This window comes from Poromitra crassiceps (assembly GCF_964638095.1).
Source record: "Poromitra crassiceps genome assembly, chromosome: 14".
Taxonomy (NCBI): domain Eukaryota; kingdom Metazoa; phylum Chordata; class Actinopteri; order Beryciformes; family Melamphaidae; genus Poromitra; species Poromitra crassiceps.
The window spans coordinates 9931287-9944420 of NC_139633.1; the positions used below are offsets into that span (position 1 = coordinate 9931287).

At 45.2% G+C, this 13134-nt stretch overlaps 1 protein-coding gene across 4 annotated transcripts in view; it reads left to right on the forward strand.

The window, feature by feature from the left end:
• The window catches only part of eprs1 (glutamyl-prolyl-tRNA synthetase 1), a 65608-nt gene that overhangs the window by 37409 nt on the left and 15065 nt on the right, over positions 1–13134 (forward strand). For 2 of the 4 annotated variants that reach the window (XM_083650966.1, XM_083650969.1), the window contains exons 13-19: positions 2821–2931; positions 4158–4294; positions 4474–4681; positions 5739–5851; positions 9561–9663; positions 10845–11090; positions 12947–13114. In XM_083650966.1, coding sequence (XP_083507092.1) covers positions 2821–2931; positions 4158–4294; positions 4474–4681; positions 5739–5851; positions 9561–9663; positions 10845–11090; positions 12947–13114 — 1086 coding nt within the window. The remainder of the gene's footprint in view (positions 1–2820; positions 2932–4157; positions 4295–4473; positions 4682–5738; positions 5852–9560; positions 9664–10844; positions 11091–12946; positions 13115–13134) is intronic. The other 2 variants (XM_083650967.1, XM_083650968.1) reach the window with 2 other exon arrangements.

The window sequence follows — 13134 nt, forward strand, 5'->3', positions numbered from 1 at the left end:
AATTTTACCAGAAAACCCCTGTGCCATCCCCCAAAAATGAATTAGAATTTTCTACCTAAATAAATATATGACACATAGTAGTTTATTGATGTGCTCACCTATTACAATTGGTATTTCTGTATCTTTTCGCATTTTCTTTTCAATTTCGGCGCCAACTGGTGAAGACAGATCATTTAACCAAAATTCAGTAAAATGTCTAAAAACCAGTGCAAAAAGGACAGGGCCAGGGTACTTTCCCCTTTTAAACCCAATTTTTTTTTAAGTGTCCTGCCATGAATTTTGCACCTGCCCTTCCCCCCAAATTCATGGCGAGCCACTTAAAAATGGCCAGCGGACCGCAGTTGGCCCCGTGGACCATATATTGGCCACCTCTGCTCTGGGGTCTTATTTCTACTGCACATTCTTCCCCAGTGTTGTTAACTCCTCTGAGCTCATCCTTTCATCTCCATCTATACCCTTCCACTTCATCCTCCTGTAGTGAGCTGTGAGAAGCATCTTTACATGTCACTTATTTGTGACTTTTATCCAGATAGACTTAAGTTCCAATGAGTGTTCCTAGATCAACATGACAAGCCACCAGTAGAAAAGAGGCCAGGGGTCAGAGCCATAGTGCTCTTCTATTGCTCCTGTAGAGACACTCAGAACTCACATGTGAACAGACTCTTAAACGATCAAATGGTCTGGTAGCGATGTTAGTGAGTGAGTCAGACTCAGCAGTAAGCACCTCTGCGAGTCATTAGTCTTACTTTGGAGGTACTGTATATACACCTTTGGAACCTGTATTAAAAAAAAAAGTTAAATAACATGGCAATAATATGGCTATGAAGAGACTATGGTGTTCATCCTAGAGGTCTTTCATAGTTCAATGGGTAGAGTTATGCACTAACACTGCCAGGGTTATGGGGTCAACCCCCACTAGGGCCACACACAGGGTTATGGGTTAAGGGCCACACAAACTGAACATGTATGCACTCATTGTACTGCAAGGAGGTTTGGATAAAAACATTCACCAATTTGTCTTTGATGATAATTTGGCCTACTCTAAACATATGGTACATATGTTACTCTAAACATGTGGTACATATGGTACTCTAAACATATGGTACATATGGTACTCTAAACATATGGTACATAAGGTACTCTAAACATATGGTACATATGGTACTCTAAACATATGGTACAGGCTGGGAGTATTTGTCTGTTAGTCCAATCTACATACAATCCGTCATCATTTGCAGTCCTATTCTAAGCATCTAACTGGCAGATAAATTGGTGAACCTGGTGGATTTTGCCTTTTACCAGCCGATGTGAGCGAGCGGTGAATACAATCCTCCTTCCCCTCAGATGCTTGGACAGCTCGTCTCATACCTTGCAGTACTTGTGGAAATCTGTCTGGCATTAAACTCACCTTATTTCTGCATTCTGAAGGTATGGGTAGGGTCAGATGGAGCAAACTTAACATATCAGAATACTAGTTGCTTCAAAAAGTGAGCGGTTATTGTTTTAAAATTTAAAGTTTGAGGAGAATCGGCTAGTTGTCATTTAGTGATACTGCTGGAGAAACTCATTTGGAGGTTCTGGGCTAAGTGCATGTTCAAGTTTCCTCTGATTGGACCCTTTTGGGGATTTTCTCCCCCCAAAAGGTTGTTGGCAAATAGAGAAATGTGTCACATCTTTTTGGTTATCTTTGCGGTCACGCATTCGGCGGCTCAAATGTCCTTAGAAGAGGAAATAATGCCAGTGGACATGTCTCAGTGGACATGTCTCAGGACCCAGACAACCAGCCCATTCTCATTCAACTTGATCTTTTATAATAACCGCTCACTTTTTGAAGCAACCAGGATCCTGATATGTTAAGGTTGCTTCATCTGACCCTACCCATACCTTCACAATGCAGAATGAAGGCGAGTTTAATGCCAGGCAGACACAGATTTCCACTATTCAGACTGGTATGGTTAGGGTAAGGGTAAGAGGTAAGGGTAAGAGGGTGCTTTGAACAGCGAGTCAACAGACGAGCTGTTCAAAGTGTCTGAGGGTAACAGTCGTCCTATACATGATTCACCAATCAGCTTTCTCCATCCATATCTTCCTGCGTGTCTTTCTTTGCATCCTGACTTATATTCATTTAAACCCACTTCCTTTGGACGAGTCGGCATTTTCCCTTTTTCTTCTTTTGACACAAAACGGTTTGTGAATGAGGCTGCATCATGTTCCGTCATGTCTTCCCATTACTCAACACTGTGTATGTGAATGTTCTCGTACAGCGCTTGTCTGCTGTTCATTATACTGACCTGTAATGACACTTTGTGTCTGTGTCTTCCTGTGTGTGTGTGTGTGTGTGTGTGTGTCTCTCTCTCTGTGTGTGTGTGTGTGTGTGTGTGTGTGTGTGTGTGTGTGTGTGTGTGTGTGTGTGTCTGTCTGTCTGTCTGTCTGTCTGTCTCTGTTGTGTGTGTGTGTGTGTGTGTGTGTGTGTGTCTCTGTCTGTCTCTCTCTCTGTGTCTGTGTGTGTCTCTGTTGTGTGTGTGTGTGTGTGTGTGTGTGTGTGTGTGTGTGTGTGTCTCTCTCTCTGTGTCTGTGTGTGTCTCTGTTGTGTGTGTGTGTGTGTGTGTGTGTGTGTGTGTGTGTGTGTGTGTGTCTCTGTCTGTCTCTCTCTGTGTCTGTGTGTGTCTCTGTTGTGTGTGTGAGTGTCTGTCTGTCTGTCTGTCTGTCTGCCTGTGTGTGTGTGTGTGTGTGTGTGTGTGTGTCTCTCTCGCTCTGTGTCTGTGTGTCTCTGTTGTGTGTGTGTGTGTGTGTGTGTGTGTGTGTCTCTCTCTCTGTTAGGTTATTGACCCGGTCGCTCCCAGATACACAGCTCTGTCCAGCTCCTATGTGGTTCCCGTTTCCGTGGCAGAAGCCAAGGAGCAGATGAAGGAGGCAGCCAAACACCCCAAGGTTATACATCTCTCTCCCTCACCCTCTCACTCTCACAGGGGATTTGATCCTGCTCTGCAGTCCCTCTATCAATTTGTAATTGCAATAATTAATGCAAATTATATGACAAATTACCCCAGTTTTCAACAAAGCGCATCAAATCATCACTTTTTCACATACAAAGGTACCACCAAATCAGATCAAGCATTTTTGGTTCCATTAATCACAAAAGTATCAAAACACACACACACACACAGCCCCAATATATGGTGGGGGATGCAATACTCAAGGGGGAGCGTAACTCATCACAACAACAGGTGCAAGCGCAGATTGGAGGCGTGCCAAATCATTTATGGACGGCGCAAACAGGATTTGGGCGGTGTTAACCAGCAGAATTATTCACAGGTGTGGCCTGGCAATGCCTGGGCGTTACATAAATCAAACCAATCGGATTCCCGTCTTGCAGTCCCTGTAATACAGTTTACGTGAGGCATAGTATGCTGTAATTCTCCCCATGCATAATTTGGATAGTATTGACTGTATATATTATTCCTATCTCATAAAGACACCATCACATCATATACCTGTTTAAAACATCTGTGATTTGATGCAATTCTGGTTATTTTGTTGACTGGGGTGGAACAATACAAACGTGTTTGCAACGGGGAAACGGACATTTGATTGACAATAATATTGCGAGTAGGCTACAATGTCCAGGTTTTCTCAATTAATTTCCCATTAACCCCTTTGTGATGTGATAAAAGTTTCTCAGTGAATTATAGTTGATTGCCTCACTGAATAATCTGCTCGTTACCCAATTTTAGCAGCAGAATTTGATGTCCTGGCGTGGCACGTCCGTGCGTAATGACGTTTCTGCGCAACGCGGAGATTATGGTGCGCTCAAGCGCAGCGGGTATTTTAGCGCGTAAGAGGTGCTTTTCAAAGCTCTTAGCACAAAGTAATTGTGCGCTGCTGATGATAGGAGAATGCCATCTGTCAACACATTTTTGCTCCGAAACGCCTGGTTTGGCATGTGGCATGCCTACCCCATGCATGTCCAGTATAATTATAACAGGCATGCACTTGTGCACGCCCCCAATTTGCATTGCGCACAGCGCTAAACCATGCAAATGCTAAATTACCGCTTTTGCGACGATAGGGCCCAATATATTTTACTTGAAAGCAGGAAGAGTTGTGTTTAAATATACTGAAATAAATGTACTGAGGCTGTCCATGTGTCCATCCAGAATGCGGAGGTGGGGATGAAGGAGGTTTGGTACGGCCCTCGGGTTCTGGTTGAAGGGGCAGATGCTGAGACCTTCTCCGAGGGAGAGATGGTCACCTTCATCAACTGGGGCAACCTCATCATTACCAAGATCAACAAGTAAGTGTAGACCAGTGAAGGGTTTGACACATGGCCTACTGGAATGAGGATTGAGGACACATCTCACTACTGTATTCTGACATTTTTATAATTAGAGGTCAGTTAGTGCCCAGAGGACAGCCGAGTGTTTGCCTTGTGCAGCTGTACAGTTCATGCCCCTACCCTTTACCACCACACAGGGACGCTGATGGCAAGGTTCTGTCCATGGAGGCTCGTCTCAACCTGGACAACACGGACTTTAAGAAGACGACGAAGATCACGTGGCTGGCCGACACGCCCAGCGCCCCCCTGCTGCCCACCGTCTGCATCAACTACCAACACCTCATCTCCAAAGCTGTCCTGACCAAGGAGGAGGACTTCAAGCAATACATTAACAAAGAAAGCAAGGTCTGCAGTGCACCCTGACCACACAGCAGTATGTGCTGGATGTGTGTTCTTTGTAGGCTCACATTGGGTGTTTCGCCTTGACCGTAAGCTTGCTCTCACAGATGGCTGACCAATTTGGCCAAGTTTGGCCCGCCCCCCCCATTTGTTTTGGCCCACCATGGATTTGACCCCCCCCTTCTTCCCCCCAAAAAAGGTGGCTGATATGACCGTCTTTCAGAGGCTGTGGCCGGCTCATTTTTAAAGCTAGCATGATGCACCTCAGACCATGCTCCAAAGTTAGGCAAAATTGGGTATGGCCATTTTCAAAGGGCTCCCTTGACCTCTCACCTCAAGATCTCTGAATGAGAATGGGTTTTATGGGTAGGGTTAGGGCTACGCACCTTGTGTTGCATACACTTTCTGTCAGAAAGGTGTATTTCCCCTTGAAAATGTTTACGCTTTTTTCCCAATCAACTCTAAATGTAACTATAATAAACGTTTTTCATAAAAGTTCTAATAACGTTTTTATTATTTTGAGAATTTACTTTAAATTTAGAATGTAAATCGTCTATAAATTATAATACATTTTAATGTAATGTAATTTCACATAACATCAACATTTATAAGAAATTATTTATTATTATTTATTTAAGAAATAAATGTTCAGTTTGAACAACACCCGTTCTGGTCATTATAGAGCAAGATGGTCGCTTCCACTACACAACACTGTATTTACGTAGGCTACGTTACATATTTGCGGGAATGAGAGGAATCTCGCACTTGTACTGATGTCCAGCATGACTGGTGACGAGGGGGCACCGTGGCCAGTTCAAAAATGCCAAACTGGCCGTGTGTAGAGTTAATTTTAGAAGGGGCATTACCAAACTGCGGGGCATCCACAGCACTGTCTGTTTGACCGTGGTATTGCTGCTCTGGATGATGCCCTAGGCGACACTTGGTGCCCTACGCTCAGCGTGTGTAGGGAGCGGCGGCCCTGATCTGATGACTGTCTTCATTCAAATAGTAACTTATATTTTCCATCACTGTCTCACTCACTCTCTGTCTGTCTTTCTCCCAGGTGGAGGAGAGGATGCTGGGTGATCCCTGTCTGAGGAACCTGAAGAAAGGTGACGTTATCCAGCTCCAGAGGCGGGGCTTCTACATCTGCGACCAGCCCTACGAGCCAATCAGGTGAGGCCATGGACAGAGGGCACATTGGTGATTTGTTTATTTAAGGTGACGGAGCCTCATTCTCAATTCCATCACTCGTTCTCTCTCACATTCACAATGGGAGCTGCCCAGTGCACGCGCACACACACACACACACACACACACACACACACACACACACACACACACACACAACACACAACACCAATGGAAACAAGCCCTTGGGCTTTATTGTGTTTTATTCCTTTTGATCAATATTTTTTGTTGTATTGTCTTGCACAATTCTGCTATTATTGTATCAATAAAGTTATCAATCAATCAATCAATCAATCAAACACACAACACACACACCACAGTCCTCTGCTGTTGGCTAATGAGCAGCTCTACTGGAGTTGAGGGTCATGTGCCTTGCTCAATGGCGACTTGACTATAGACAAGTTTCCTGGGCACTTCCGGTTTGCTTCCGGACTCGGCCGCGATATGTCTGTCTCTTCCGCTGTTTGTGAATACAGTCAGAGAAGTGTAACATACTAGCGTAGTAGCCATAGCGACCGCCGGAAAAATGCAAACTTGGGGTCATTCTCCGAGTCTCCTGTCTAACGAAAGAGTGTCTATCCCACACCCGTTGACAGTGGACACATGGGAAGATAATATGTGTAAATGGCCGAACGTAACTACAGGCAGGATTATAGCGTATTCTGAGGAATCAATGGCGGTGGACGGCAACGCGATGAACAATCTCAAAAGCTCCGAAGCGTCAGCCAGACTAACGTTAGGTTACAGTCCTCTCCTCTGTCATAGTCAGTCAGACTAACGTTAGGCTACAGTCCTCTCCTCTGTCACAGTTAAGCCGTTTTCACACATGTGCTTTATACCGGGAAATGACCAGAAAGCGGTGTAATGCCTTCATGTGTGAAAGTTGTTTTCCGGTATAAGCGCGCCCCCGTCATCGCGGACATTTCACCACTTGTAACCTTGTGATAAGAGCGGTATGTCTGCTTCATGTGTGGGCGTGCCGATTTCCCCCCCTCCCCTCTCTGCTCGCTCTCTGGCCAGTCCTTCAGTCGTCCTCCTCCTCAGTCAGCAGCCCGACACACAGGACAGACACAGCGAAAATGGCAGCGGCTTGTTCTGAGAGTCTTGCAAAGCTGCCCAACGCTTGTAGAGAAAGCAGATGCACGAAGCGAAATGTGGAAGTATTTTGCTTACATTGCTGACAGCGAAGGCAAGCCCCTGGACACATCAAACGAAGCCAGTCTGTAAAAAGTGCTTCAACGCGACGCAGGTGAACGGATAAACCAGGCTATTTCTCTCCGACAGGGATCCCAACTTCTTCAAAGATTTCAGTTCAAAGACTGGTTAGCGAATGTGAAGGATACAACATACATGCCCTCTTAAGTCAAACGAGTGTGATTTATTGGGTGACAAGCAAACTTATTTCACCATCAGAGTTTTGCCGCCCCCCAAAATACAGCTTCTTTCACGGCTATTTTTACACATGTGATCCCTCAGGTGTGAAGGGAAATTCCGGGAAATAGCCGTTATTGATTTACAGGCAATGTTCCTGTACGCATGTGTGAAAACGGCTTTAGTCAGACTAATGTTAGGTTACTGTCCTCGCCTCTGTCACAGTCAGTCAGACTAATGTTAGGTTACAGTGACAGTACTCTCCTCTCTCACAGTCAGTCAGACTAACGTTAGGTTACAGTCCTCTCCTCTGTCACAGTCAGCCAGACTAACGTTAGGTGTCTCTCCATTCAAAAACAACACAGTTTGCCTTGATCACTGCACGGCAGTGTAGCCTCCACACAATGGGGCTACACACGGTAAATCATGGTAAATACGCAGCACAATACCCGCCGTGGTAAACAGAAGAAGACTGGGATATTAACTTTAAGGCGACTCACTTCTAGACTTGAAAGAAATTGTATTCACTTACTATCTGCTCCGTGGATTACCATTTTACAATTTCGGAGCCGAAATTGTAACATAGCAACTTTGGTCCACAAACGTTGCTATTTTACAATTTTTTGGGAGATCGGGTTTGGGATTATAACGTTAGTTTGCCGAGTCGCACCTGGTAATCCAGAAATGGCGTTATGGTACCTTTGTCTACTTGTAGATCATCAAGAAACTTTAAATTAATAACGTTAGATGTGTTTAACAGAGCTGTATATCGAGTCTAGCAGCTGATCAGCAGCTCAGACAGCCTCAAACACGAGGTGATTGACAGCTCTATAATTCGCAAAATAGCAGTGGATGGAAATGCGCATTGTTTCGCATTTTATTTTGCCGACTTTCTGAAAATTCGATTAAAAGTTGCAATACATTTGGATGGAAACCCAGTCACACAATACAGTACACAAATATGTCAGTCATGGTCTGTGGTTATGCAGCTATGTGATTTTACAGTACTTAGAAAGTCGAAAAACACCTTTTTTCAAGGTCAGAATTGAGATTTGACTATCAATTTCTCCAAAATGGCAGCGTGAAAATGGCCCATTTCATGACAGTCTATACCCAGGGGTGTAGTGTACACAAATATGTCAGTCATGGTCTGTGGTTATGCAGCTATGTGATTTTACAGTACTTAGAAAGTCAGAAGAAACACCTTTTTCAAGGTCAGAATTGAGACTTTGACTATCAATTTCTCCAAAATGGCTGTGTGAAAATGGTCCATTTCATGACAGTCTATACCCTTGCTGCAACTTGAGATTGTATTGGATATGCATCATGTGTGCTGATGCTCAAAACCCTGTCGATCCAACCACTCGTTCAGGCGTTTCTGTGTATTGTGACAGCCACGGACGGCACAATGTGTTCCAGAATAACCCATTGTTAATAACGTCTGCTAACGTTAGTGTAGCTGATGTTAGCGATCGTTGTAAAAAAGTTTGGATATTTCGGCTGCTGCCTTCTGATGTGCTTGCTGCTGTGGACGCAATGTGGACTTAACCGGAAGCCGGGGACATATAAGGCTGCTATTGCGCCGCCCTAGGCCAGCACGGAGTAGTAGAAGAGAGCAATGCTCATTCACTAAATTGAACCTGGCTCTTGTCTGTTCACTGTCTTACCATTTGTATGTGTGTGTATTCATTTTACTACTTTGTGTTGTCCAGCTATGTTGATGTATTGATTGTACTATGGTGTATGTAGTATGTAGTCCTAACAGCTGTAAGGAGAGTCCCTGTGTTCTGCTCTATATTCCTGATGTGTATCTTTGTAGTCCTAACAGCTGTAAGGAGAGTCCCTGTGTTCTGCTCTATCTTCCTGATGTGTATCTTTGTAGTCCTAACAGCTGTAAGGAGAGTCCCTGTGTTCTGCTCTATATTCCTGATGGGTATCTTTGTAGTCCTAACAGCTGTAAGGAGAGTCCCTGTGTTCTGCTCTATATTCCTGATGGGTATCTTTGTAGTCCTAACAGCTGTAAGGAGAGTCCCTGTGTTCTGCTCTATATTCCTGATGGGTATCTTTGTAGTCCTAACAGCTGTAAGGAGAGTCCCTGTGTTCTGCTCTATATTCCTGATGGGTATCTTTGTAGTCCTAACAGCTGTAAGGAGAGTCCCTGTGTTCTGCTCTATATTCCTGTTGTGTATCTTTGTAGTCCTAACAGCTGTAAGGAGAGTCCCTGTGTTCTGCTCTATATTCCTGATGGGTATCTTTGTAGTCCTAACAGCTGTAAGGAGAGTCCCTGTGTTCTGCTCTATATTCCTGATGTGTATATTTGTAGTCCTAACAGCTGTAAGGAGAGTCCCTGTGTTCTGCTCTATATTCCTGATGGACACACCAAGGAGATGCCAACTGCTGGATCCAAGAGCAAGAGCCAGGCCTCAGTGAGTGTCTTTCTAACTAAGAGCCAGGCCTCCTGCAACACAGTGAGTGTCTTTCTAACTAAGAGCCAGGCCTCCTGCAACACAGTGAGTCTTTCTAACTAAGAGCCAGGCCTCCAGCAACACAGTGAGTCTTTCTAACTAAGAGCCAGGCCTCCAGCAACACAGTGAGTCTTTCTAACTAAGAGCCAGGCCTCCTGCAACACAGTGAGTCTTTCTAACTAAGAGCCAGGCCTCCTGCAACACAGTGAGTGATGGGTCCAATACTGTAGATGGACACAACAGATACACCTACTGTAGATAGACACAACAGATAAACACCTACTGTAGATAGACACAACAGATAAACACCTACTGTAGATAGACACAACAGATAAACACCTACTGTAGATAGACGCAACAGATAAACACCTACTGTAGATAGACACAACAGATAAACACCTACTGTAGATAGACACAACAGATAAACACCTACTGTAGATAGACGCAACAGATAAACACCTACTGTAGATAGACGCAACAGATAAACACCTACTGTAGATAGACACAACAGATAAACACCTACTGTAGATAGACACAACAGATAAACACCTACTGTAGATAGACACAACAGATAAACACCTACTGTAGATAGACGCAACAGATAAACACCTACGGTACTGTAGATAGACGCAACAGATAAACACCTACTGTAGATAGACACAACAGATACACCTACTGTAGATAGACGCAACAGATACACCTACTGTAGATAGACACAACAGATACACCTACTGTAGATAGACACAACAGATAAACTCATTCACACACAGACAAGATCAACATGAGTGAACATTCAAGTGCATACAGCCCAGACAAACAGGACAAGAAAACATACTTCCTATCGGCAAGGAACCCGAGCTAGTGCTAGGCTAGCCTAACCTTAGTCTGTAAAGACACTCCCAATAACTGAAAATCTAACATCGACCAAATGATAGTGAAAATAAAAAAGGTTTTGAGCCTGGATTTAGACTTTGCTTAGTGGTTAGCACTGTTGCCCCACAGCAAGAAGGTCCCGGTTTCAAACCCCGGTCCGTCCCAGGTCCTTTCTGTGTGGAGTTTGGATGTTCTCCCTGAAACCCACCCGTAGGCACACTTCTTGTCCTTTTTCCCCTTTTCTAAATGTACTTTGCTTCCCTCCTCAGCCTGCCCCCCCTGCCAAGGCCCAGGCTGCCCCCCCTGCCAAGGCCCAGGCTGCCCCCCCTGCCAAGGCCCAGGCTGCCCCCCCTGCCAAGGCCCAGGCTGCCCCAGCACCAGCCTCACCTTCAGCCGCTGACGCTGACGTGTTCTCCAGCATCCTAGCTCAGGGTGAAGCTGTTCGCCTGCTAAAGGCCGCCAAGGCCCCCAAGGACGAAGTGGACAAGGCCGTTCAGCAGTTGCTTGCCTTAAAGGTGAAAACACACCGCACGCGTCTCCTGCACGTAAGCTGTGTGGCGCGACCATTCGCGACCTTGTGCGCAGCCAGTTTTCATTAGGACATCATGTTAACAGATCTGTCAGTCCACACCGAATTGCGCGCAGCTCAGCTCAGCGGACGCTCAGGGCGCGCAACTCAGCCTGGATTTCTATTTTCCTGCGCGGCCGTCTGCGCCCGTGAGCGACTCTGTCAAGCAGATCAGATCAGGGCAGACAGGAACTCCGAAACCGGACATTCGTCAAATAAAACCAATTTCAAAGTGAAATAATGTTTATTTACGTTGCTGATTGCCCCTTTGGAAGTGTGAAAAGAGAGAAAGAGCAGTTGGAGAGGGGGAGCAGCTTCTAGGGGCTTGTTGCCTGCGGAGCAACAAGTAGAGAGCTAGGACTCGCCTTCTCTCTACAACAGCACGCACTGGGAAAACGGGAGGAGAACAGACTTAAATATGATGCAATTGCATTTTATAATACCGAAAGTAGCCATTAACAGTTATCCCAAACATATTACTTTATATATTTATGTCGTTATTTACTACCCATGATAACAAAGACAGTAGATCTGGGGCAAAATATATAGCGGACGAGCAGAGGGCGCAAAGTGAGCTGCGCTCTCTGTGTGGACACTTTAAGCGCCTTCTGCGCGGAGGTGCGCTGCGCGGCGCATACGCGCAAGTTCCGCGTACCGGTGTGTCCCCGCTGTAAGGCCTATAAAATAACCCTTCAACCAGAGGCGGAACTCGCCATCTTTGGCTGCTCGGAATCCTCTCTGGTCCTCCCTACAGCTGTGCAACAGTCTCTGATTGTCGCCAAGACACGAAGGAGTGGAAGTCTCCCTCGCCCCCTCCTTTTCAACTGTGGCTAATGGACATGGTTTCAATTGTACGTATGGAGAGATTCAGGTCCCTGAGGACCAACTCGCCTAACAAATTTTCAAGTATTTGGGACCCGTTTCTGACCCACTTGGACGAGGTTAGGGGAGACGGGTAACCCGCCCAGCTAATCTCTCAGGGACGCTTTACGTGGGATCCTATGCACATCTATTACAAGCACGTAAGCAGACTATTTGGCTGATAGCACGACTTTGTAATGTTGTAATGTTGATATGTGTATGTTATTTCTTTTTCTTTTTTTGAGTTTGTTTTTGTTTTTTGTTTTTTGATGTTCTGAAAAATTGAAAAATAAAATATTGGGTGGGGGAGGGGGGGAATTGCCGACCCCTGATCTAGATCATTTTGTATTAGTTGCCTGAGTTTTGGAGACATCAGCCCTAGAGAATCCTGCCTTCTCTCCAATACAATGGAACTGGATGGCACTCAGCAATGATTCTTTCCAGAAATCATGACCCGATTACTCAAGATAATCCACAGACCTTGTTGAGAGCACTTTCATGTAGGAACTATTTTCTTTCGACCGAACTTCACCTGCTGGCACCACCGCTTATTCCAACCTAAAACTTTTTTCTCCCTTTTTTTTTGTAAGCTGGTATTTCTTGCTATTTAATTATGAAATATAACATTGGTGGTCATATTGTCAACATTTGCACACATGTGCTGGTGCTGAATTTATCTCACTAATCCTGGCTCAGTTTGCCCTCCAGTGGCTAAAATGAGCATCCAGTGTCCCAGGTAGAGACGCAGCCATGTTCAAGGACAATTGTCCTAGACCTAAAATATGTCCCCGTTCTTCATGACCACTGTCTTGCTTGTTTTCAAAATTGCACAGAAGGTGGAAAGAAACTCAAACTTACGTAACATAACATAACTCGTTAAGGTATTTGGGGTACTTAGTGATGTTTTAGTTGTTCTTACTCTTGCTGTCTCTCTCTACACAGGTTCAGTTCAAGCAGCAGACAGGTATGGACTACAAGCCGGGCATGGCTCCTCCCACCTCTGCCCCCGCTGCGCCCACTCCATCATCAGACTCCGCCTCCTGCCCATTCACCCGTGTTTCCCAGCAGGGCGAGCTGGTTAGGAAACTGAAGACCGAGAAGGCACCCAAGGTACCCAGACACTTGTCCAA